Genomic DNA, 27048 nt, shown 5'->3' with positions numbered 1-27048 from the left:
GTAAAACTTTTACCGAAACGTTTCAATTGATGGAACAAGTTAATGGCGATGATTGCCTATCCCGTAGCAGAGTGCACGAGTGGTTTCAACGTTTTTAAAGTGGTGGTGAGGACATAAATGACGATCAGCATGTGGGCCAATCAAAATTCGTGATCACCGAAAATTCCATCGAAACTGTGCGTGAATTCATAAAAAATCAGCCGAAATCATCATTGAAATTGATGGAAATGGAATTGAACATCTCCAAAACATCGATTTATCGCATTTTGGGCTTACGAAAGGTGGGTGCACGGTTTGTTCCGCACAAATTGACTGCCGACCAAAAATTGTTCAGAATCCAACCGATTGTGACCGATTATTTGACATTTTAACCATTAACCACTCTCCGTATTCACCTGATATGGCACCGTGCGACTTCTACCTTTTCGGAAAAATGCATTTGTTCATGAAAGGAAAGCGTTATGCAGACGTAGAGGCCATTCAAAAGGCTTGCATCGGCATACTGGCGGCCATACCGGCCAACGAGCTAAAACACTAATTCGACATGCTTTTGGATCGTGCAAAAAGCTGTATTGAAGCAGAAGGAGACTACTTTGCATTAAGTAAATTGATTTTGCCGATAAAACCATTTGTTCTGTTTTTTTTTTTAAAAAGTCCTATTTACTTCGGAACACACCTTGTATGAACTCTTATACGCTTCCTCTGCGGCGCCCTTCGTTCAGCATGAGCTTCAAAGTGATAAGCGCAGTTTTATGCGCTAATTGCTCATTTATTTATTTGGTGCCATTTCTGCACGAAAAGAGCGAAGACAAATCGAAATGACGATATAAAAGCTTGCACTTTAAATGCGAAAATAAAAGATACATATGCTTTTTACCCGTTGGTCAGAAGTGGCACCTTGCCGAAAATCCGTTGGTATGCCGAACAAGTTAAGTTCAGCCGAAAGTAAGCGCCGAAATAATAAAATGCTCAAGCCGAATTAGAAAGGCTTATAGGTTATAGGTAACCACAATTTTAATCGTTCAGCTAGAGTAGATTGAGTACGTCTTGCTTCCATGCGATCTCGAGGTGAAAGGAAAGCATCCGGATGACGAGGCGGCGCAAGATAACTTTTCTTTGCGGAAATTGCTTCACAACACTTCTGACATTTCCCCTCTGACAGGTCAGGGTTCAAGCAAGGGCCACTGACAATTAGCAAATATTGCCACTGCGAAATAAGAAAACAACCAGTAGGTGGCCAATAGCCGTGCGGAGCGATAAAAGCTTTCTTTTTTTCAAAAAAAAAACAACTATGGAAAATTTGTGGTTTTCATCATCTAAGGCAACAAAATTTGATAATAGGCAGTTGGCGCTAAAACCAATCACTAATTCAAATCATAGCTATACATAAGCCGCCAAAGCACTGCTTGACAAAGGTAATGCAATTAAAATTACGATATTCAGCCAGCGTCATTACATATGTACACTCTTGTACATTTCATGTATAGTACGAAATGGAATACAGAAAGTTGGACACTTAATTGCGTCATCGCGTTTTAACAAGTTGTAGAAACGAAAAAGCTCTAGCTCTATTGGGTAGTAGGAGACGTGCTTTCAGTATTCTAAAGCTTGTCGTCGCGAATAGGTCGATCGTATCGGAAGGAGCACTGAAAAGTGATAACAAAGAAAGACCCATTGCGATAAAGCCTTGTGTTTCTTTGAATTGCTTACATAAATACTATACAATATTAAAACATTTATTATATAGGTAGTAATTTCAATAAATAACGATTATTCCTTTGGAATTTTCAATAAATGTTATTCTTGATCGTCGTGAGTGTTATGATATGATAAATGTGAATTAAGGTTGGTCGCAGAAAAATAAAAATTAAACTACTATAAATGCACTTGAGTCAGAATGAATCAGAAAGTTATTTGATTTGTTGGCAAATATAGAGAACGGGAGTAACGATAAAATCGTTGGAAGAGCCAAACAGTATCTACATACAGTGGCTCACAGCTTATTCGACCCAGTCCATAGAAAAAATTTTAAATGAGTATAACTTTTAAACGGAAAGAGATATCAACCAAATCGTAGATTAATATTTAAACTAAAGCATAATGATTTCATGTATTATTTATATTAACCTATTTAATAATTAAAAAACAAAACAATTTCAACAATTCAATGTCACAGCTTATTCGACCCACCTTAAAAAATATTGACAAAAAGCAAAATAAAGGAACAACTACAATATTTTAATATTTAGTATGACCCCCCTTTTGTTCAATGACCGCTTTAAGCCTCTTTGGCATCGATTCTACTAATTTTTTTGTTATTTCTGAAGAGATCTTTGCCCATTCCTCAGTAAGTGCAGTTTTCAAGTCGTTTTTGTTGGAAATATGTCTTTTCCGGATATTCGCGTCCAAAATCGCCCATAAATTTTCAATTACGTTAATGTCTGGTGACTGTGCCGGCGGTTTTATAACGTGCGGACAGTTCCAGATACACAAAGTTCGCACTATCCCGGACGTATGCTTTGGATCATTGTCTTGATAGAAACGAAAAGTGTCCTTTACGCCAAGATCCTCAGCACTTTGGAGCAAATTTTTTTTAAGTATATCTAGGTACATATTTTTGTCCATTGTACTTTCAATAAATTCCATTCTTCCGATCCCCGCTGCAGACATACAGGCCCAAACCATGACGCTGCCACCGCCATGTTTGACTGTAGCTTTTAAATGTTTTTCTTGCCCATCGGACGCATCAGCGAAAATAACGCTCTCCCAGAAGCTAGAGTCCTTGTTAATATGCTCCTTAGCGAATTTTAATCGGTGCTCACGATTTCTCTTGCTTATAAAAGGCTTCTTACGAGCAATTCTGCCGTGCAGATCATTGTTTCATAGCACTCGACGGATTGTTTCTGCAGAACATGACTTGTCTAGCCTGTCCCATATGTCACTGGCCACTTTTGGAGCAGAAATCTTTGGGTTTTGTTTAACAATCCGCACAATACTTCGCTCATCCGTTTCGTTGAATATTTTATTTGGCGCTATTCTTCCTTTGTTTTCCACTCTATTTTCAAAAAGGAAACGATTTATGATTCCCTTTACTGTGGACTCTGGAATATTAACACATTGTGCTATTTTTCGGCGAGAATTGCCATTTTTGTGGTGGTTTAGTACCAATTCACGTTGCTCTACGGTTGTGCGTTTTCCCATTGTTATAACACGAGGTGCGCTGATCAAATCTGAGTAAAAGTGCACATTCTACTTGCAAATATAATGACCAAAGCATAGACAAAAAAGTACCGTTATCCTGCATGTCCAGCGATCGTAACTGTTCATTGAACATCGTGGGTCGAATAAGCTGTGACATTAAATTGTTGAAATTGTTTTGTTTTTTAAATATAAAATAGGTTAATATAAATAATAAATGAAATCATTATGCTTTAGTTTAAATATTAATCTACGATTCTGCGTTTAAATTTGGTTGATATCTCTTTCCGTTTAAAAGTTATACTCATTTAAAATTTTTTCTATGGACTGGGTCGAATAAGCTGTGAGCCACTGTATATAAAACAGTTTGTCCTGACTGACTGATTGGTGATCAACGCACAACCCAAACGGTAATTCTGGGACTTAATGTCTCCCAGAATTAAGCTTATTCCGTAAATGTATTCTTATGATTTACAAAGCAGAAACTCGCCTTTTACACTCACAACATTCATATTCAAAAAGCACATATGGATAAATAAATAAAGTGTTGAACTGAACAATTGAATGCATACACTATTATGTATATGTATGTACATGCACATGTATGTACATATGTATCCCCACATAGCGCATCAAAAAATAATATGTACATATATATTGGCGTTGCCGATTTTTTAAGGGGATAAACGTTATATTGAACATCCGGACAATTGATTACAATACATGATATTTACATATATATTTATAGGTGCTAAACATTACGAAAAGCCGCTCGATATAATGTTTCCCGCCACCTTAGAGATTACCGCCCAGCCCTCTCAGCGTCATCATTTTCGCTATTTAAGTGAAGGGTTTCGGGCTCCGCTACAAGCCTCGGAATTAAGATTAGAAACTACTGAGCCATTTCAGAGTCCAGTTCAGATTGTTTGCCAATTGGTTCAAGAGTATGAAGGTCACGATGGATACTTCGTATCGCCAAACACGCTGCAGTATATTGGCATTGCTCCCAATTCTGAAGTGGGCGGAAAAACAAGAAAGAGAAAGAAGCCAGACTTAAACTTCAATTTTGAGCCGGTTCGCAAGTGGATGACGACTATTGATAGCACAGGAATGAATTTCACATTTAAATTGGCCGATTATTGCATTGCTAAGACAAAGCATACGGACATCAAAGAAAATGTAGAGAAACTGAAGGAAAGTATAACTCCGGAATTGGTTCAGTTGCCACCGGATGATGTGATTACACAGAAATTTGGTAAGGATGTGACGGTGAGTTTGTGTTTCTTTTTACGAATATATACCTTAGTGAGATCTGCTGAGATCTGAATTTGTAATTTCTATAGGTTTATTTAGCATTCACTGCTTTTACTGTCAAGGACGGGAATCGGTGGAAAATCTGTGAAACAGTTTTCTCAAATGGAATACTCAATGCGAGCGAATCAGTAAGCATTATACGGTGCTTCAACGAGAAATTATCATTTGAAGGTGAAGATGTGTCTCTCTTGCTTTCTGATGTTAAAAGAGATTATCAGATTAAATTGTGTAATGAGGAAGGAAATTGGGAGTCAGCGATTATCAAACCTAACACAACTTTTAAGAAACTAAAGACGAATAGCATTCTGGCCTACAAAGTTCCAAAATATGATGGTCCCAACTCATCAATCGAAACTGCGGTCCCATGTAAGCTAATGCTTTACGATGGCGATGAAATATTGGATGAAACGAAAGTAAGTTTTGTCCGGTATGCTACAACAGTAAGTGATGGCAAATGCAGTGGGAATGCACCAATTCAAGTTGATTCTGAGATTGAGCCTTCAACGAAGGTAGAGGTGACAAGTATAGAAATATTGCCACCATTGTTCAGTCATGATTCAAACAACAATCCGAGTATTGGGGATCAACCAATATAGATCGAAGAGAGTGTGTTTAACGGTTTTTCTCAGCTATCTATACAAACAAGATCTAAAGGTCCAATGCCATGCCAAGAAAATACTTTGATTAGTTCAAATCAAAGCGACGAACAGTATTCGAATTGGCTAAGTGAAGTTGACCTTTTATTGGAAAATATAAATGTTGATGAAAACTTTGAAGGAACTGAAGTTACCAAACCGCTTGAGAAATATATAACATATGCAAACAGCGTGGAATGTGAAACTTATTTGGACTCCATGATCTGCGATCTGATAAATCGGAACAAAGACGACAACCACAAACTTAACCAACTCATCAAGTTCATCTATTTCTTGTTACATAGCAATTATGATAGGGGATCCATTATAAGTAAAAAGCCAATCCTTATGATGATAAGACTGCTCGACCCAACGCGAAGCGACCTAAGGAAAGGTATCTGTCACTTGGTGCAATCGTTTATTCAGAGGAATGAAGTGGACTGCAAGTATCTTCTGAATGAGCTTTCGTTGCATTGCAAAATTTGGGAAATACCAGTACCAGAATTACCAATTGCTTTTAAATTGGAAAACATCCCTACTGCTGCCCCTCTGCCATCAATGATTCGCGATTTTTTGAGTTCAGATAATCCCGAAGAGCGAAAAGCAGCTTCTGCCGTAATGCACAATTTTTATGCGTTCAAAAACACAACTGCTGTCGATTTTTGTATGGGATCGAATGATTGTCAGCCCATCCAAGGGCTGGCCTTTTTCAAAACGGTGGATTACCTCGAGCAAGGGAAAATAGACCAGGCGCTGAGCGCTCTAAAGCAATTCCTGCCGTCCATTGTTGAATTGAGTGCGATCAAGGATTGGCATCTGTGGCTGCGCAAATTGCTGATAAACCTTTTAAGCGATAATACAAATATAATGCTGCGGTTCACGGCGTTGGAATACATTTTGAAAAATATTTCAATTGATGTGACCATGCGCCTTAATGTTCTGAAAGAGTTTCTGGTGGCCACGAATAATGTGGAGCTTCACAATCCCAATGGGTTCTTATTGCCAATAAACCGTGCTGTCGAGGGAGCGAATACGAAAGAAATATCAATCTTCGTAGAGGCATTTTGCTCGGTTAAGTGGCATCCAGTGGCCTTTTTTTACTGGCTGGACATCTTGGTAGAAATACGTGAAAAATTACCAATTCTTCGGTTCGAGACCCTTTGCTTGCTAACTGAGAGCGTTCAAAGAGCTTGGAATTTCAGGGAAAAGTTAGGGGACCAAATGTTTGATTTGTTTGAGGTAAGTGACTTTTCTAGTAATATAGTTAAAACAATTTGTGTATTATATTCTTGCAACCACTTTATTTCAGAAAACCATAGACCATATATCACTTACGGAATTTGCTGAGTTCTGCCAAAATATAAATTTATCAATGTTTAATTGTCGGGTGACCCCTCGAATAGTGTCTAAAATAACCAAAATGCTTGTCCACTCACTTCCTAATCGGTCGTGCGGCTGGCTTCCAGAGGAAAGAAGATGCGGATTTCCGATGAGTTGGGAAAAAATACGTAATATACATAATTATATGGGTTGCAAATGCAAGGACATATTTCAACCAGAAATTGAGAAAAATCAAGCCGAATTATTAGAGAGTGTGAAGAAGGATTCAAAACAGGCTTGGTTAAGTTTCGTAATTTCTCTTATCACACGCGATTCAGAGACATATGTACACCTACCCACTTATGGGTACTGTGTTAAAGAATTCGTTAACTATTGGCTCAGAATATACAGGTCGTTTATAGACATTCTGGAAAAACGCGACAATTTGAAGGATGTGCAACAATACTTTCTAAAAGAGCTGAATTGTGATACTCAGGAAGAGAAAAACTTTGTGAAGACCAAAATTGTTGAAGTTTTTGTCAGAGAAAAAATAAAGGAATGGGATGATATAAAAAAGAAAAATATAAGTCTCGAAGAACTTCTACGAAGTCCGTCCAAAGTCGCCATTCGCGAATTAATTGATTTAAAAATTACGAAAATTAAAACAATAATGCCTGGGATTTATTATGACTATTTTATGGCTTTGAGTTTATCCTTAGAACAAACTGATGTGGAAATATTTGGAAAAGAAGAGGTGTAAGTTATTAAATTTGATACACATACATATATATTAATGGCAAATGCATTTTTTTTTTTTTTGTAAAACAGTTCGACAAGTATTTTGAAATTCTTAGGAAAAGAAGAAAAAGACATTGTTACTAAGGATTTATTAAAAATCGTACAGAAATTTGCTCTATTTATGCCACTCAACAGTTTGTGGAGATGGGTAAGATGGACTACACATAAATTTGAATTTGAATTTGAATCAATGGCGTTATTGCGCGAAATAATACTTCCATACAAGGTTTCTGAAAAGGACTTGTGGTAAGTACGAAGTCGATTAGTTTCGAGACTCTTTTTTTTGTCCCAACTAATATAGGAACTGATCGTTTCAACTTTTCTCATGGACAGACAGTAATGTATGTAATACATAAAAGTAGATTTTTAAATAAATAAGCCACTTAAAATCCTTTTGAGTAAAATGCACATGTATGTTTATGATATAGGGTTTTCCATATTCAAGTGCAGCATTTAAAAGACAACAAGAGAAACGCTATAGTCGAGCAAGCCCGACAGTAAAATACCCTCTACTCTCCACAAAAACAGAAAATACAAAAAACATTTATTTAAAAAAATTAAAAAAAGGAATTAAATAAAATAAAAACAAGTAGAAAAGATAAAGTCGGATGTCCTGACATTGAAATACTCTGTACATATGCTTAGAATAATAATAGTATTAAAAAAAAAAAAAAATTTTTTTGATCGCATCAGATAAAACACACACACATCTGTCCTTTCTCGGACTTAGGGGAATCTGGATACCAAGTTTGGTTATTCAAGCTCTTATACTTTCTGAGATCCTTTCGTTCATACAGACGGACAGACAGACAGACGAACATGGCTATATCGACTCGGCTGGTCACCCTGATCAAGAATATATATTTATACTTTGTGGGTCTGCCCCGCCTCCTTCTGTGTGCTACATACATTCGCACAAAACTAGAATACGATAAAGTCTAGTCTGCCTTGAGGTGACTGCTCAAGTGATACTACACACATCTATCTTGACAAAACTCCAGGAAGAGTCCCAAATATTTACATTCTACTCGTTTTAAGACCTGATAATTCCTATGACAAATCCTATGTAAGTGGCTGTTTTTTAATGTATTTTAGTAGTAGTAACAATACTACCATGTCTCAGAAGCTGAACATTATACCGTAATAAAGTTACTAACTTGTTTTTCTTTATGCATTTTACAGGGACAACACCGGTCTAGAACACCTGTCTATCCATCCTAAGAATCATACGAAGTATATATCCGAATTAGTCCGTCTACACGTGGAATACACAAAGAAAGCTCCGATATATTGTCGCAATTCAATGGATCATAGAATTAAATTACGCATTGGCCTGTTTTTGTTACGCATTGGAGTGATCCGTGATAAACGTTCGTTATGGGAAGAAAACTGGTGGGATTTGGTATTAGCCCAGTTTGACGAACTAAATGTTAAGATGATTTATGAGACTTTTGTAGCAAAATGGGTATCCTTTAAATCCCTAACGGATCGTTTGAGCAAACTCCAGGAAGAGCCTCCGAACTTCCAGCTATCAATAATATCTGTCGCGCACTATTTTTGTAGATTGTATGACGATATGACAGATATTTTGCCGATATTCAATTTACTTTGGGATCAGACAAAGGACACTATTGCTGACATTCGTCGCTTTGCTTTGTTGGGCATATATACCTGGATAGAGGAGTATGAGAGAAGTGAAGAGGAGAGAGGAAGGTAACATTGACACGATTTTAGTTTGCAATAAAAAACACTCTTTAGTTGTAGGAGCATAGAAAAGCTTGTGAAAGAATATGAGAAACTTGGAAAATGGACACAACCAATAATACAACAACTGAAAGAAGAAGATGAGAAACTTGGAAAATGGAGACAACAAATAATACAAGAACTGGGAGAAGAGTGGGAAGATCATCGAGCTAAAGAAATAAGACTTTGTCTAAACCCGATCAGCAAAAATGTGATTGAAGATATATTTTATATGACATTTGGTCCATTCGAGGAATGCAAGATTTCTGACGATTCAAAATTTTCAAACAACATTAAGAAGTGGCATGAATTCTATAAAGAGGAAGCGCGAAGAATGATAGCTTTTCCAAATGCTGAAGAAGATTTATCAGCCATTAGCAGTGAATAAGCTTTGAAAATGAACACACATGCACACGTATGTGTTTCTTGTATTGATGTCATTTTTAATACCCTGTACCCCATGCCACCGTACTCCATGATCTGAAGATTGATTAAATTCGGCACACTATTGGCATAGGAATGAATTTTCCACCAATGCTGATTTAAATTAAAAGAATGGAGAACGGGAAAAATGGTGGGTAGAGGGTATTAAAGAGTCGAGCTGCCACAAATTTAAATAAAATGTATAAAATGTGTATAAATAAAGGTATACTAAAAATAAACCCGACATAGTTTGAATTGTATTGTTTGTAAATCGTAAAAGCAAGGCTGGTAGACACTAGAAAGGTTAACAATATGAGTTATTTATTTACTTCTGGCTTGGATTTTCTGATGCAAAAGCATCTCATTAGAAAATATCTAAAGAAATAAATTGGCTTCCAGTCAATGTATTATTTCTAGATTATCTCTTAATTCAGGTTCATTTAACGTTCGAACCCTTTCCATAATGGATTTTCAATCGTTTTTAAGCACAGCTCATCTGTCTGTATTTACTTTTGTTATTCTAGCATAAGATTGAGGTTTTCAAAACCTTCTAAATTAGTGAAGTATTGACTCATTTTCTTCATTTTTATTCACATTTATTGTCATTACAGAAGTTGCATAAGTTGCCAAAAGAGATAATTAATATAAATCAATTATTTCGTACTGTTTTAAGTTGCATTTAATAATCTAATGCAAAAATACTGCCAATAAAGCCAATATATATACATATAATATTTGCAACTCTTGGCAACATTAACCTAAAAAATAATGAAGATACTACTTAGGTGCAGAAACTAAATTGTACATAAATGAAAATTACAGCACAGTTTAAAAATATTCGTTTTACATGAAAGTTTGATTCCACGAAATGAATTGTAAATTTCCATGACATATTAACAATTGCATTTTTAACATACAATACAAATTGAGGTAAAGAGTATTACTTCACAATATTTAGAAGCTAGAGAAGGCAGAATTTCGAAAATTGGACAGAAAACTGTAAGCAATTACCAAACAATGGTACATTTTGTGGCGATCTCTGCGCCACCTAGCGCCCGTTCGAGATATTCGTTGCCATTTGAAACTGATCCCATACTTGTCTATTGTGAATGCAGTTTTGGCGGGTGCTAGAGTTGGCAGCCCTTTCCTTTTACGCTTCTGTTTGGGGGACAGAAAAGACTTTTAGTTTTTATTATTAAACAAAAATTCTGATTACAATTGCGTACCATGGATCTCAACGATGCCGTGCTCACGTGCGCGGTGAATATTCAATGGACAAATGCAGTGGGCGTGACGGGGCGTAAATTACAGTACAAGACAGCGACGCTACGCTTAGTCCGCAATGATCTGCGCGAATTATTTGTCGAAGTGACGCCGGAAAAGCTAAAGCCTCTTAAATTCAAACTGAAGGACATAATGATACACAAAAAGTTCATGAATGAAGGCAAGGCAACATTCAATTTTAAGGCAGAGCACTGCGCGCTCTATCTATCAAATGCCCCGCCGGGCCCATTAATGTTCTTCCTACGCACAATTTTCATTAAACTGAATGGCACGGGTGAGGGGCAGGGACAGCCCGACGAGGCGAGCCTGCAGAAGAAGTTACGCGAACACATGTTGTCGGGCAAGCCGAGCTCCTTCGAAGAAGTCTCGCCCGTAACGACGGCCGAGATGGTTTTGGCGCGTAAAAAGGCCGGTTTGGCGGCATCGCGTGCCACATTGACGACCCCATCGCCACACGCGGCCAAGAAGCGGCGCTTTGAGGAGCTTAAGACGGGCGATGAACGTAATGGTAGTGGAGGCGCTGTGCCTGCGGCCAAGAAACTATACCAGCAAACATCAACTGAGGACTCGTTGCGTCTAAGTGAGGAGCAGATGGAAGTTCTGCGCGCCTGCACCGCCGGCAAGAATGTCTTCTTTACGGGCTCTGCAGGTACGGGCAAGAGCTTTCTGTTGCGCAAAATAATTTCTGCTTTGCCACCGGACGGCACAGTGGCGACGGCGTCGACTGGCGTGGCTGCCTGCCTCATCGGCGGCACCACGCTTCACGCTTTTGCTGGCATTGGAGGCGGCGATGCGACTATGCAGCGTTGCCTGGAATTGGCGTCGCGTCCGGTTTCGGCACAGACTTGGCGCAAATGCAAAAGACTGATCATTGATGAGATCTCTATGGTGGATGGACAGTATTTTGAGGTAAGTTCTTAAGTATGGACCATAAATTAGGATATCCAATCGCTAAATTTGATTCTGTTGTAGAAAATTGAAGCTGTGGCACGGCACATAAGGCGCAATGACCGTCCCTTCGGTGGCATACAACTGATCCTATGTGGCGACTTTCTGCAGCTGCCGCCGGTGGTTAAGGCCGACTTTGCTGCCCAAAATAGCGCAGCTCAGCAACGCTTTTGCTTTCAATCCAGTGCCTGGGAGACTTGCATACAGTGTATTTTTGAGCTGAAGCAGGTTCATCGTCAATCAGATCCAGAATTTGTTCGCATCCTCAATCATTTGCGTATTGGGCATGTAAATGAGACGATAACTGCACGATTAGTGTCCACCTCGAAGCAAAAGATCGAGGGTAATGGCATACTGGCAACACAATTGTGCTCCCACACGAATGATGCTAATTCCATAAATGAATCCAAGCTGGACAATCTAACGGGCGAGAAAGTGCTCTTTCGTGCTGAGGATTCGGACGCCACGCTGACCAAGCAGTTGGATCAGCAAGTCCAAGCTCCGGCACAGCTCTATTTAAAAGTGAATGCGCAGGTGATGCTGCTCAAGAATATCAACATTGCATCGGGTCTAGTGAATGGCGCTCGTGGGGTGGTGGTGCGCATTGAGAAGGGTCTGCCAGTGGTGCGCTTCAAGAACAATCACGAGTATGCGTGCAAGCACGAGAAGTGGATAATCAAGACGGCCACCGGTGGCGTCCTCACACGTCGCCAAGTGCCACTAAAGCTTGCCTGGGCCTTTTCTATACACAAAAGTCAAGGACTTACGCTTGATTGCGTAGAGATGTCACTCTCTAAAGTGTTTGAGGCTGGCCAGGCTTATGTGGCTCTGTCACGTGCCAAATCACTAGACTCGGTGCGCATATTGGACTTCGATTCCAAGCAGGTGTGGGCCAATCCGCAAGTGCTGCAATTTTATAAGAATTTCCGACGCCGTCTTGTCGACACCACCATGATACCATTGGGACCGAATAATAAGGAAAAGAAGCCAACCGATAGCAAGCTCAGTGCATTGGCCAAGCTTAAGAAAAGCCTCATGAATAAACCACTTGTCTCCATCAGCTAATGCAAAAATATTTTAACATTAAGTACGCAATTTAAGTTATCACATCTAGCTCAAATTTAAGCACTGACGGAAGGCTCTTCGACTCATAGCTCGCGCAAATCGCTGCAGCGTTTTGAGAATGTCTTTCAATACGAAACCGGACGAAAGACCTTGACAAAATGCACTTCTATAAGCACAAGATCGAGCTTGGAATTTGAAGATCCTTTAAGGAACAAGTTTGTAAACCGTCTTATACATTTAGATTTAAAATACAATATATGAACTGACATTATCGCAGCATTAAATGTAACAAGACAAACAAAAAAAAATGTAATATTGTTACTAATATGCTCGGATTGTGTCTATGAATTGGTGACATGCTATTTAGCTGGTATTCTTCGATTGGATCATGTATATTTGTTTTGTTTTGCTGAAGCACGTTCAAGAAACAAGTTTTGCGGAAATTTAACTCAGCCGGGAACAATACGATGCTTTAGTGATTGCTGCCAACAGTATCCTCACTCTTCATGCCGCTGCCGACTGGGCCATGGCGACGTTCCCAAATCAAACGATGCTTTTGCTTCATATAGCACGTTTTGGCATTGGCATAGCCGCCCAAATCACCATCTGCAAGGCGAGTGGGAAAGCTTAGCGAAATACATTTTTTGCATTTTGGAGCTCCACTTACACTTAACGAACCAGTTCTCTGAGGCCTTCTCGTATGTCTCCAGTAGCGGCGTGCACTTGGCAATGTGATCGGGTGCCTCGTAGAGCATGCAATCCTCGAAACGTTGACGCAAGATGTTCACAATCTCGTTGTCCACCATACGATCGCGTCTGAATTGCTGATCGGCCTCGAAGCGGCAAACGGCATCGTCTGTGTAACATTGATCGATGGTTGGCACGCGACGATAGCGCTGATGATACCAATTGTATTTCTGTTGATTTGGCTCGACAATCGTCTCTGCAATGCAAACAATATAACTTGTCTATAAACTGCGTGCGGGTGTAAACAAAAACAGAAGCAGCCGCCTCGGTTGAGGTTATGTCATTATGTAATGTAAGAAGCATTTCCAAGTTTTTGCTTTGCCAGGAGCATAACTTTTAATTAGCACTTGACACTCATCGCATTCGTGCAGCGCGGACTTATCCACTGGTGGCAAATCTTACCTCGGAACCACGTAATGGGGCCATCAATGGTATTCTGCACTGACTGTGCGAAGCTCTGCATAGGGCTGCGCGGCTCCGGCATTTTCAAACGCTTTCACGAACTGTAATTGTACAAAGTAAAGAACAACCTTAACTACGTTAAGAACCCTATAGTTTGAGTTTAATTTGGCTAAGTAATGTAGTTTTCCTTTAGTTTCGTACCTAGTTTGGAAACCAATCCTATCGAAGAAATAGAAACAACAAAACAGCTGTACTAGCGATGACACCAATTTGTATATCGCACTGTCGATAGCAGCACCAAACTGATTATCGAGTACTCAATACATACTTTCTTTGGCGTCGTTGTCTTTTTACAGATTACCAAATAGCCCTTGTTTATTAGATAATTGTGATATTTTAAGTAAGACAAAAATATTACTTATTTGCATTTCGCCATCAGCAATTCAAATGAATCGGCAGTTTGCCGCCAAGATGCTGTACTCTTCTTACCCACAGCAGATATGTTTTTTGCAACATTAAATACCCCACACCAGCTGGTTGAACTCACCACTCAGAAGAAGCGCGCAATTGTTTGTCCTTGTCCCGCAAATGCAAAAGCTTATGCTGTAATGTTTGCAACAACAAGTTGTATTGCCAACACAATCGAACACGTTGTATTGTTCCAACGCGGGAGCCGGAACATGTTCGATGTGTACGGCCCCCTTGCCATTTCAATTTCCAATCTGCTGTTGTCAGTCCGCGGTTGAACCTCCTGTGAGAACGTAAAGCTGTTACGCGTCGGCATCGCCAATTTTCACACAATAAGTAGGGAAGCACCTAAAAGAAATAATATAAAAAATGCTCGCAGTGCCGCGTGTGTCAGTGTGTGTGTGGTTAAGCAAAGAGCTATAATTTAAATAAATATTTAATAACGACAAAGCAATCGTTAAGAATGCAAAAATATTTGCAAGCATTTTTAGAAGTTTATAAATAGTGCACAAAAACAACAACAACAAGAAAACATCAGCAATAACGACAACAACACACTAACAAGCGGCGGCAAATCGGCAGCCGCTGTCGCAGTCGCAGCCTCAGTCTCAGTAGCGGAGCAGCAGCAAAGCGTCGGCAATCCAATAAGAATTGTCTGGCAGCGTTTACGTTTTTACTGTTGACGCCGTCTCTCTGTCTGCGTGCGTGTGCGTTTGAGTTTGTGTGCGAGTGTGTGTGTGTGTCTGTGTGTACGTCTGGCTGGCTGGTCGTCGTCTACCGGCCTTCGTTTCGTCCCTCCGTGCGCGCTTCTTCACTCTTCGGCAGCCAGTGTGTGCGTATGTGTGTGTTCGCGTTTGTGTATTTTTGCAGCGCATAGATAAAAGTTAAGCGCATACGAAATTCAAATTAAGAAATTGTATTGCGTGAATAATATAAGTGAAGTAAATAAGTGGAAAATTAATTTATGGCACAAATTAAATTGCAAATTTAAAGTAACTGGACAGAAATCTTTAAAAAATATTGTCAGTCCTGCGATTGCGTTGCAGTCGACAGCGGCAGAGAAAAACACGCGCCACAAAAGCTCTCACGCTCTCAGCGGCGTCGGCAGAGGCAGCGGCAGAAGTAGAAGCAGCAGCAGCGACGGTTGCGGCGTCAAAATGCCGTCGGCAAGGCGCAACCGAAATAAAAATGAAGAATGAATTATGCGTTTTTTGTACAAAGTGCCAAATTGTTAACAAAAATACATACAAATAAATACCCAAATAATAATTAGGGAGCAAAATGTTGTGCTGCTCTCGTGAATTTCTGTCGTCGTGGGCGCTGCCGTGATTTATAAGAAATATAAAAATAGAAAACAGCACTACAATTGCAACACCAACGATAATAGCACATAACATTGTTATACAAATAATAATAATTATAATAATAATAAGCTTGCCCAGCAACAACAAAAAGTACGTGCCCGCGTCCTTGCGCGTGTAAAATGACCGAATACGTGACGCCCACTATAACGAGCGTGCTGAAGAAGTACCAGAACAGTGCCCCAAAAAGTCTGCAGGGTCCAGGACATACGCTGGCCGTGGCAGCGGCAGCGGCGGCAGCAGCAGCAGCTTCGGGCGTGAATTGTCCATTGGATGCCACCATTGCTGGCAATGGCATTAGTGATTTAGTCGCGGTCGCCCAAACTTCGCTAACCAATGGCAAGATTCAAGGGCAGGGGCAGGGACAGGGTCAGGTGGTGCCACCGGCTGTGGCGCTAATCAAAAAGGAGATCTTAAGCTCACCCGAACCGCATGATATGCTAGATACACAGAATGCTGCAGTGCAGCAGTCCAATCCATCAGTTGTGGTTGCCACAGGGGTTGGTTCAAGTGCCGCACCAGGTGTGGCACCGCCGCCAGCACCACCACCACAAATTTATCCGCCCCCACCGCCGGAATTGTCACAGCCCATACTCTCAGTGGCCGATTCCGGTTCTGGGGAGCTCTACGAGACGCGTCTGGAGGGCAAAACCATTGGCTGCTTCTCGCTGGGTGGCGAGATGCGTCTGTGTCTGCCACAATTCCTCAACAATGTGCTCAACGATTTCTCATTGGAGCAAATCAATCGGATCTTTGATGAGTTGGGCATCTACTGCTCCCAATGTACGCCCGATCAGCTGGTGGAGTTCAAGGCCGCCAAAATACTGCCCTCGGATGTGAAGGCGAGTGGTCTGATTACACGCACCGATGCGGAGCGCTTGTGTGCAGCACTGCTGCATCGTTCAGATCGGAATAGCTATATACCCGTCGAGAATTTGGCAAAGGGCGCCCTCTCCTTCCACGTCTACCACAAATGCTTTGGAAAATGTGAGGGTATCTGCACTCCGGATATGTATTCGTATCAGAAGCCGACGTGCATCAAGTGCCTCGAGTGTGACGGTTGGTTCTCGCCCCAGAAGTTCGTGGGGCATGTGCATCGCAAGTTCGAGAATCGCACCTGCCATTGGGGCTTTGATTCCCGCAATTGGCACGACTATCTCCATGTGGCGCTCGATGTCGAGAATCGGGAGAAATATCAACGCATATTGGATCAGCTCAAGGAGGTCGAATTAAAGGAGACGCACAAGGCGCAACTGGATCAAAAGAAGCGAAAGGTATGTAGTGGATCAATTATTAATCAAAACTCCAATATTTGGAGAATTCCTGTACGTTAGAAGAAGAGAGTTAACAATAAGTTTAAAATTTCAATTTCGCAAATAAACGTAAAAATTCTTGATTCCAACTTGTTGACATTTCCTTATTTTTTAAGAGTTTTTAAAAGATATCACATTACATATTCCTTCCATGTTTAAAATTGCAATTCAAACTGAAAAATTCATAATTGTCAAAAATTCCACAGATGGAGACGTCCTTACACTTATTCAGTTTCTAATTAAATGAAATTGAATTAAATTAAATGGTATCCAGATATAAGTCATACTACAGTGCAGAGTCAAACTGAACATTATTCTGAAATTTGAAAAATTTATAATATTTCATTACTTTTAAGCTTGGGAATTTGGGATCTCATTATACCCTGTATCCGAATAAAAGGGTACCTGATCATATGGTGATTGGTTCCTTATATCTAGAGAAATATATATGAAATTTTTAATTTTCAAACCGTGTTATAAAGACCGTGTAAAAACAGAAATAGGTGTATACCAGTTTAGTGTGAATGTCTGTAGCCCAGAAGGAGGCGAGAGATTTCCCTATAAGTATATATGTATATATATTATTGATAAGTTTGACAATAGCCATGTACAAGAGCTAGAACAACCTCTTTTGTTATTTTCAAAAAAGGAAAAATAAGTATATTTCTACTACCTAAATTGTTGTTTAAAATTTGAAGCACTCCTTTTTGAAAGCTGTAATCGAACAACGTCAGTTCTAGAATAATTAAGTGCATACCAATGGTATGGAAGGAGCCTTTGTCGCCAATAAACTTCAATACCGTTGCCACATTTTGAAAGATTAGTGATAAAATGTTTTACGTGACCGAAACTGGCCGTGTAAACGAGACTTTAATTATGATGTGGTTGCGTGTATTTACGCCTCGCGACCTCTCACCGACAACCTGTAGTAGAAGCAGCAGCAGCAGCAGCTGCAGCAGCAGCAGTGGCGAAGCTGGCGCCGGCGGCTTTTTCACACCTTTGGGTACTGCAGTAGCCGCGCCGCAGCAGTGCGCCCACATATACGGCTGGGGTGGCTGGGGGCGGTGCCTTATTTGGCGCATCGCATTGACATTCTCTGCTTCAATTCTGTTTGCCGTTGAATATTTTTTATTTTATGACTTTTTGTCGCTCGGCGTGACTGCCGCACGTTAAAAACTAATAAAAAGTTATACAAAAAGGCAAGGCAGACAAATATAAATATAAATTTACTTAAGTTAGCGGCGACGCTGGCGTCGACGTTGGCGCTGTCAGTAGCCAAAGTAAAGCGCTCCCCGTTGTGCGCGTTTTGATTGCCGCAGTCAATCAGTCGTTGTCGTCGTCCAGAGCGCCGCCCCAATTGCCCCCAAAGTCGTAAAACGTGCGATGGCATCGTTGTCGCACAGCAACAGCAACAGCAACAGCAGCGGTGGACAGCGACAGCGACAGTGGCAGAGAGGCAAAGAGCGACGAAAATGGAAATATTATAATAATTGTTTTCTAAATTTAAATTCAAATGTAATTATGCGCATTGTTGTTGCATCCGATGATGATGGCGTCGTTTAAATTATTTGCATTGAAGCGCCGCTGAGTCGTCGTTGCTCGTATCTCAGCAGCTTCTTGAGTTCCCGCTCTCGCTGCTTTTCATTCTCTCTCACTTCTTCTTCGCGTCGATCACTGTCGGTTAATTTTTTGCGTTCACTGTTAAAAGCGCTGCAGTTGCACTGTGAAGGGCCACAAAAAAAAAGGTGGGGAAAAAACTATTGCAAAAAACATTGTTTTTTGTTTGCTGCAGCGGCAGCTCATATTTATTTATATAAACTACTTAATTTGTGCTTAAACAGCGTTCGCTGGCTTAAAACAATAAATATTTTCCGTTTTGTTTGCTTAACAACTGCCCATTGCGTGCTGCGCCGGCAAAATGCAGCCAGCACGTCTGCTCTGGTCACAGCAGTGAAGCGTTTTTTGTTCGATTGGAATTTTAAAAACCAAGTTAATACGTACATATGTGGTTGGCACCACTGTGCAGTGTTTGTGAGTGTCTGTATTTCGGCCAAGACGACAACTTGTCTATTTGCTGCAGTCGCCGCCGATTCTGCCGCTGCTGTCATCGCAGTCCGCTTTGCTGCGTCGTGACGTCTTGGACAAACATTGTTGCTCTCTTTAAGTTTGTCACTCCTCGCTCAAAGATCTTAGCGAGGGTGCTTCATGAGTTTAGTAAGTTTTTAAAATAAAATATGAATTATGAATATGAATAAAATTGAATGCTAGAATCGTGCAGGCCCGTTTTGTTTAAAATCTAGTTGGTTAAAAGTTTCAAGTATAACATCACTAATAGCGATAGAAAGAGAAAAAACACAAATTATGCCTTCCTGGTCGGTCTCTCAGTGACCCGAGTCTAGCGTAGAAGCGAGCTCATTTCGATATACATACATATGTACATATGTATGTATGTATGTATGTACATATATATAATACTTTGTGGAGCATGCCTTACCTCCTATTTTGTGTCCATACATTCGCACTAAAAAAGTAAATCCTTTTTCGTTTTTTTTTTTTAGCTATACCAAAAATTTTCATCATTTCGTTATCTGTTGTTTTTGATATCGCAGAATACAGTTACTACTGTAATTGGTGTGGAATTTGAAATTAGAGAGCGGCACTCTCTGATCTGCCCTCGTATCGGAAATATGTTTTCAACGCTTCTAAATTAGTTTTGGGTGTAATTGTTGTTGGTACTGTTGCTGTTGTTGTTGCTTTTGTTTGCCATTTGCTGTCCATTTTGGCAGCGCCTGCGGCGTCATTTTCGATTTTTTGCTATGAATTTCGCACCAAGCGCTCCTCAAAGTTATATGTATATTCAACAAATAATGATAATGAGCAGCGGCAACTGCGAGCAAGCTTTGGCGGCGACGTTGTCGTCGACGTCGAGTGAAGCAGCGGCAGAGCAAAAATAAATCGCAAACCGGTTTAAATGTGTGTTTGTTTGTATGTCCGTCTGTTTGTCTGTCGGTTTGTCCATTGTACTTTGGCCGTGGCTGCTGTTATTGTTACCTCTGCCGTTGCCTCTCGTTGGGCGCTCCCCTCTTCGGGCCATACCTTGTCTTGCTATGGGCGTCGCTGTCGGGGCCGCTCAGTTGCGTCGACGCGTCGCCGCGCAGTCGCAGGAGAGTGCACAAAACAAAGCCGCTTGCAGCGTTTGTTGCGCAAAAAAGAACATTTTATAAAATAATAATAACGAAAAGAAGCAGAACGGCAAAATCACACACACACACACACACACACATACACACAGTTAAGCACATAAGCGGACACAGCATGCAAACAACAAACTTGCTTGAAAAATGCCAATGAACGGTGGTAGACGAGAGCACAGACGTTGACGATGCTGCCTTGCGTCAGCTGCGATGTCAGCTCAAAGAGACAAACATACACTCACACACACATACACAAACGGGAGCGACAAAGACACCCAAGTACGTTGAATTTTGTTGCAGCCTTTTATTTATTTATTTATTTATTTTGTTGTTGTTGGCTGCTGCTCTTCACAGTGCAAAGCAGTGCAATGCGATGTTGTTTTAAGCGCTTTTCTGCTGTTGTTGTTATTGTTGTTTCTGGGATTGCCAAAAATACCGCCCTTTGCACGACAGACTGCCAATCACTCATTCAATTTATTTTGAAGCTTTCGCCTTACATAACGAGCGAGATTTTTCTTAATTTGGAACTCATTAAGAACTTTGATTCGCAAAAAAATTAGTGTTTTTGGATTTTTACGAGTGTGGCAAATATTTCAACAGGTTTTTAAATGTCTGTCTCAGCATGGCTGCTGTTTTTGTTGGTTTTTGTATTTGTTTTTGTTTCTGGCTTATCAAAGTTAACGCAGTCGTAAAATTTGAAATTTTATGCTAATCTGTGGTTTTAAACTCTTTTGTGTGATCGTCGTGTTTTTCTGGTTATATTCAAATCAAGCAACAATATTGCTGATAACATCACCTATAGGTATAGGTATGTATATGTATACGTGTGCACATGTATTTGTTTGACCACGTTTTCGACACACATACATACATACATACAAACATACGTACGTATGTATGTACGTATGTATGTACGTATTTAACAATAACAATTATGAAAAATGTATTCTAATCAAATGGGAAGCAAGCAAAGAGCATTTTGTGGTGCTGATAAGCTTAAATAATCCAAGGCTAGGGCTGTTTTTTTTTATGAAGCTGTGGTATCACATTTGATTCAAATACTTACATACAGACATAAAATAGTACGTATTATAATAACAAGAATATTAATAATATGTATATTTTATGGTGAATTTTATTATTGATATAAATTGTATTTATTTTTGTAATTATTCATACATAAAAGCATATAATTATTATTCATTTTGAAGTGATTGTTTTAATACTAAATAGTTATACAATGTGATCAATATATTGGTATTCTTATTATTAAATAATAATCCTTTTTGTTAATATAAATTACATAATTTTTATTAGCTTAGCTAAATGGTTTTTGTTAAAAATGATTCCATACTATTTCAACTACAGCTGCGGTGAAAAAGCTTATTATTATATGAGAGAAGTGTAATATTTGTTAAGTATCTAACAATTCGAATACAAGTATTTTGTTGCATATCCTTTGAACCTAAGTTTCCCCAGGACACCTTAATTACAACGCCAAGCTCATTATTGTTGCAGGGCTTTTGAAGAAAAACATCTACAGGTCTAATGACTGAGAAGGCCACTAGATAAAAGCAAAAGATTTTTTCTTCAACAATTTGTGAGCCTTTTTGCTCCTATGTTTCGGGTCACAGAAACGGCATTACTTCTTCCATATAAGGCAGCATGTAGGAGACAATATTGGTCCATTTTTTGTTTCAATCAAACTATGCCAATAAAGTTACAAAAATGTGAGAGGAACACACCGTCCCATTTAATAGTGAACATTTTCTGTAAATTGTACATTCGGAACCTAACAAGCTCCGTTTAATTCCTATTAATTATTTATTCTTGATAATTATGTACTTTTAATGATTTTTTCTACTAATTATCGTTACTATAGGCATTATGCAACATAGTATAGCAATGCCTCATCATCAGCAATCATTTGCTTTTATATGCGATCTCTTGGATAGGCGCCTGATAAGCATTTGCCAGCAGGTGTCTCGTTCAACCCGACAATCTCAGCAAATCTTAGCAACAATCTCATTCAACTCTTGCCATCTAGTCATGCCTTCAGTCCAGTTTCAACTGCGTCGCAGCAACTACAAAAACAACATCAGGCGCTGGTCATGTGATGTCTTTGCTCAACTCTTCCACTTCTACACTCCTCCTACCTTCTGCCCATTTCTTCTACTCTTTTCTTGTCTATCGGCGCTGCATGCCGTGCGCTGTTGTTTTTTTTTATGTTTTTATTAAATCTACAGGCAAGCACAAAAAATTATCTATTTCAGTTTTTAGACACACGCTGAGGTCTGTCTGAGGCGGTGAATGCAGTGTTTTTACAAATGGGTCACAAAATTATAGCACTCTACTGCGATGAAGTCGAGGTAGAATACCCCAAGTATTTTCTTGCAAAAACATTGTTTATTTTCTAGAGAAGAATATTAAAATCTTGTAGTTGCTTTTGTTTCTTTTCTAAAGTCTATAGATTTGGCGAACTACTATATTATGAAAAGAAAGCTCGATTGGAATTATATTCTTCTAGTATTTAATCGAATACCCATTCATTCCATCGATTAATTTTATTATATAACTCCGATAGACTTGTGCTGTAATAAATATTATTATGCTTTGAAAAATAAGACAATGGCTTAGATCCTTAGATCACAAGCCTGAAAGAACAGGACATCTGGGTCTGATTATACATTAGTTCTTGTTGTTGTTGCTGCCTTTCTCCCTTCTTCTTGAGGTGCGGCTCTTAGCTTGGACTAGTCGCATGTGTTGCTTGTTATTGTTGCTGTTGTTGTTTTTGTTCGAACAGGTGCACTGTCGCCTGACTGTCGGCCAAAGAACATCGTCTGTTGAGATTGTCGTCGTTGTCTATCGCGAGTCTTACATCTAAATAGGCTGTTTGATGATGTTGTTATTCTTTCTTTCTTTCTTTTTTTGTCGTCCTTCTCTTTATTCTTCTGCTGTGGCAGTTGCATCTGCAACATGGCCCGTTGGTGGGCCACTCCGCTCACTTCTCCCCGAGTATTTAGTATTTAAAATACTCAGTTACTTAAAAATAATTTTCATGTTTATTTTAATGAAAAAACAAAGCGTTTAAATGTTTGCTATATATATATATACATACAAGTATATGTATATAATTTTTTGCGCATCAAGTTAAAACCAGTAACCAATTGACTTGAGAAATTTATTCATTTACACTTAACACACAAATTAGTGAAAATATTTAAACAACCAAAACGTGTTCCGAAACATTTTGTCGAGGTGAAAATTATTATGTAAATGTTTTTGTAAATTCGCCGCAACCAACGACCTCGATTTGTTGTTGTTGCTTTTCTTCTTCTTCTTCTTCTTGTTGTTTTTGCTTTGTATGATAATAAAAATTCTAAATATTATTTATTAATATTGTATTCTTGTTATTGTCGCTGCTGTGTAATCAATTGTTTATTGTCAATGCTGATAATGAATGTGTGAAGTGCCAGCCGTGTATTACATGTGTACCGCAAATGAGGCAAAATGAGAGAGAGAGAGAGAGAGAGAGAGAGATAGGGAGCGCGTGTGTGTAGGAGAGTCAGAGACTTATCTTATCAGCAGGTGGCTCTCTTTCGTCGTCTATGTGTCGTCGGTTTATCTGCACCTTTTGGCCATATCTTTGGCCATAATTGCAATCAGAACTCGACAGCCCACACAGAGACGTGACAAAATTTGCCCGACGCGACTATTTCGATTAAAATGTTGCCAAGTGCTGTGGCACTTGTTGGATATTGTCACTAGTGATAGTATCTGGTATCAGACAGAATGCGTTTCAAAAGATTTCCAAATGCAAACTAAACAAGCCAATGGAAACATAACTGAGCGACTTGTGTTTACAAGCGATTTCCTAGTGTCGTTTCCCATGTTCTTGCTGGCCAACATTTCCGTCAGCGCCCAGTCAGGCTCAGTGCAGTCGAACCAAGCCAGCCGATCATTCAGTTCAGTCAGTTTGCCCCCAAACGGCTGCTGGACAATGGGCACTTAACGCAATTAATTAAAGTCTTTAAAATTGCGATATATTGCGAGGGATATATCCTCGCAAAGTTTCTTGAGAATTGTTGTTATATCCCTCGTTAAGTAAAGACGAAGGTTCCTCTTCAAGTGTCCATTTATTGCTGCACATCTGATGAGAGATGCCACTTAACGGAGCCCCTATCTTATAAGCTATCTTGCGTGGTAACATTTATCTGACATCGGTTCTAACGTTTTTGCAATTTTAAACCATTTTGTAATATTAACATATTTGATGACATCATTCAGAATTGTTATTTGATGAGAGATAAAAGACTATTATAAGAGTTGTATTATTTGTATTTTTGTACAAATTTAAAAAACTATTATTGGCTAAGGTGTTCTAACTTGTTGACCCATTAAAGTACTCTCCTATTAACTGTTGGATAAGTTTAGATCAATAGATCCATAAATCCATCCGTATGTTTTCGCTGTTTCTTTGGGAAAAGAATGAAATTATGTGAAAGGCCTTTAAGACCGTATTAAGTGTAGATTCTTATAATTAGCAAGTAATAATATATGATAGTGCTTTATTTTAATTGAAATAAGAATTATGAATTAACACCTTTGGAAGGAATATTTGTAAATTTAGGAACGTTCTGTTAGTTCAGTTGTTATTTTTCCTTTCTAGATTTAAATTTTGTGTCACTGTGCGCCAGTTCTTCGCTATTTACTGACAGTTTACACCTGCACAGTTGACAGGCATCAGCGACGGCATCATCATTGGCCAGCGACTTGCTTCAATGCTTCTTGGACTGTGCCCCGCCGCGGCAACATCTAGCCACATGTTGTTGTTGTTGGTGCTGTTGTAGGCCTAGGCAACGACGCTATTCAAGTTTAGCTTGCCATCGTGTTCGTTGCTGTTGTTGTGTCGTTGCCCGTTTCCTTCCTATTTACTTAACGGTTGGGCAGTCGATTGGTCGCTTGGTCTATTGGCCAGTCGCCCGGCTGGTCGGCCCAGTCGGTCGGCCGGACGGTCAGCCGGCTGGATCGGTTTGGTTTGGTTCGTTTGTCTAGCCGGAAATTAGCTTCAAGTGTCTGCGCCTAGCAAGCCAGCAGTAAGTCGCTGACTTTGCCAAGTTGTTGCTGTTATTATTGTTGTTGTTGTTGTTTTCTTGCTGCTCACAATCAGCGCTAATTGTTTGTCAATTGGCTTGCGGGCAAGAGCATCAAGTAAAAAGCAATAACAGCAATAATAGCAACAACAACAACAGTGATAATAATAGTGGTAATTATAAAATTATACGAATTTCGCAGAGGTGCCAAAGTCCATGTTCAAATAAAATATAGTAAAAAGGGGAAAAAATGACAAAACAAAATCGATGGCGCATCAATTACGTTGAGAGGCAAACAGAGCTGCGATTTGGCATTTGTGGTAACAACAACTACAAAACAATTCCAAAAGTGGGAGAAAATTATTTTTATTGTTATTACTTTATAAAGGGAGCTTCCAAAATGTGCTCTGCAGTACGGTAGTGCTCGAATATCGGAGATTACTCTTTATGATCGGTATGATGAGACGGATCTATATATTCCTTTATAGTAAAAAGTTTTACTACTACAAAAAAAAAAAAGTAGTTTTTCACCAAATTGTAATTGCCTGGGCATCTTTCTTATATACATATATTTTCTTGCCTTTGTTTGAAGCAAATCTTTAATATTAGAATCAAGCTCTAGCTCTGAATATATCTTGAATGGGTTGACTATATTCTTAAAATGCTAATCCATTAGCATTAACTAATTTGTTTAAGAAAACTATGCAAATAAATAAATGAATATATATAATATATAAACGAGTTACTTATGTTTAATATCTTATCTTTAATATTATCTCAATTTTGTATAACAATTACTGCAATTAATATCTATCAAACAGTTGACATAAGAAGTACAGGAAAGTAATTTTAGGTAAAATTATATTTTTACAAATTAATGTTAGTATAACTTGTGGTGTACCATCCTACCTGGTGGGCGTTACGAACTTACACATCAAAATCAATATACCCTTACACTTTCCAATGAAGGGTATAGGAATGTCAAATCCATCATCGATTAAACAGCAACACCATTAGTAATTATAACAATATAGTATTTTTTGTTTTTTCATTTTGTGCAAGCAGATTTTGTTTCATAATTTTTGTTTTTGGGGACTCCATGGCGTATGCGTAGTTTGGGATCGCTCATACGACATGTGAGCTAAAGTTAAGATTTTTTAGAATTTTGAAAGAATTTGTACCAATAGGAAAGACTTTTTGCTTAACCATATAATTAATAATAATAATTAATAATTGTCCTACCTAGCACAGATCTTACATAAATAAAGATATGTATATATACATATATAAAAAATGTGTATCTAAAAAACGATAGAATTTAATTTCAGCATTGCACTTAAACAGCCAGTAGCTAGATGTGTATTATTTTTGTGTATTTGTTTGCACCTCCCCAATCTTCCACCCACATTCGCACACACGCACACACACTCGTGCACCTTTTAGCCCCACCTGATTGACAGCTGTTGTAATCCAAAACTTGACATTCATTTTATGGCATTTTGATAATTAAGTAAAGTATGCGACGCCTAGTAGCAACCGTTTCCCCGCATCCATTCCTGAGCACCCAAGCGTTTCGTTGACAGTGTTGTAGTTGTTGTTGTTGTTGGTTTGGCTCTGGTTGTTGTTGTTGCTGTATACTGTTGACGTTGCGACGTCTGCTGGGCTGCACTTTCACACGCTATGACGTTGACCACAGACGACAGTTGCCTGTCAGTTTTGTGTCTGTGTGTGTATCTGTGTAT

The 27048-nt window shown here is 39.2% G+C and overlaps 5 protein-coding genes across 6 annotated transcripts in view; 4 read left to right on the top strand and 1 right to left on the bottom strand.

Annotated features, from left to right (window-relative positions):
- The first annotated feature begins 1708 nt into the window (after positions 1-1708).
- LOC115631199 lies at positions 1709-5108 on the top strand. The gene is made up of 3 exons (XM_030527889.1): positions 1709-1845; positions 3947-4467; positions 4542-5108. Exons 2-3 carry the CDS (start codon positions 3979-3981, stop codon positions 5106-5108), a joined length of 1056 nt encoding a protein of 351 aa, XP_030383749.1. The 5' UTR covers positions 1709-1845; positions 3947-3978.
- A 1976-nt stretch (positions 5109-7084) lies between these two features.
- On the top strand, positions 7085-9670 carry LOC115631682. 2 transcript variants are annotated; one of them, XM_030528497.1, is made up of 4 exons: positions 7085-7223; positions 7296-7511; positions 8448-8978; positions 9030-9670. In XM_030528497.1, exons 1-4 carry the CDS (start codon positions 7138-7140, stop codon positions 9394-9396), a joined length of 1200 nt encoding a protein of 399 aa, XP_030384357.1. In that variant the 5' UTR covers positions 7085-7137; the 3' UTR covers positions 9397-9670. The 2 variants fall into 2 exon arrangements, with proteins under 2 accessions (XP_030384357.1, XP_030384358.1); XM_030528498.1 differs by lacking the exons at positions 7085-7223; positions 7296-7511 and adding an exon at positions 8100-8331.
- A 927-nt stretch (positions 9671-10597) lies between these two features.
- Positions 10598-13057, top strand: LOC115631063 (ATP-dependent DNA helicase PIF1). The gene is made up of 2 exons (XM_030527702.1): positions 10598-11624; positions 11688-13057. Exons 1-2 carry the CDS (start codon positions 10659-10661, stop codon positions 12726-12728), a joined length of 2007 nt encoding a protein of 668 aa, XP_030383562.1. The 5' UTR covers positions 10598-10658; the 3' UTR covers positions 12729-13057.
- A 33-nt stretch (positions 13058-13090) lies between these two features.
- On the bottom strand, positions 13091-14130 carry LOC115631064 (NADH dehydrogenase [ubiquinone] 1 beta subcomplex subunit 10). Its single transcript, XM_030527703.1, has 4 exons — positions 14079-14130; positions 13878-13978; positions 13396-13671; positions 13091-13334 (listed from the first exon to the last, which is right to left on the bottom strand). Exons 2-4 carry the CDS (start codon positions 13957-13959, stop codon positions 13201-13203), a joined length of 492 nt encoding a protein of 163 aa, XP_030383563.1. The 5' UTR covers positions 13960-13978; positions 14079-14130; the 3' UTR covers positions 13091-13200.
- A 1614-nt stretch (positions 14131-15744) lies between these two features.
- Positions 15745-27048, top strand: part of LOC115630998 (homeobox protein 2) — a 126881-nt gene continuing 115577 nt past the window's right edge. Inside the window, exon 1 of the mRNA XM_030527591.1 lies at positions 15745-16980. Coding sequence (XP_030383451.1) covers positions 15829-16980 — 1152 coding nt within the window. The 5' untranslated portion in view covers positions 15745-15828. The remainder of the gene's footprint in view (positions 16981-27048) is intronic.

The sequence above is a fragment of the Scaptodrosophila lebanonensis genome, unplaced genomic scaffold (assembly GCF_003285725.1).
Source record: "Scaptodrosophila lebanonensis strain 11010-0011.00,11010-0021.00 unplaced genomic scaffold, SlebRS2 tig00001412-arrow-pilon, whole genome shotgun sequence".
In the NCBI taxonomy this organism is placed as follows: Eukaryota; Metazoa; Arthropoda; class Insecta; order Diptera; family Drosophilidae; genus Scaptodrosophila; species Scaptodrosophila lebanonensis.
The sequence above is the reverse complement of the archived record's forward strand: the minus strand, read 5'-3'. Positions and strand labels throughout refer to the sequence as shown.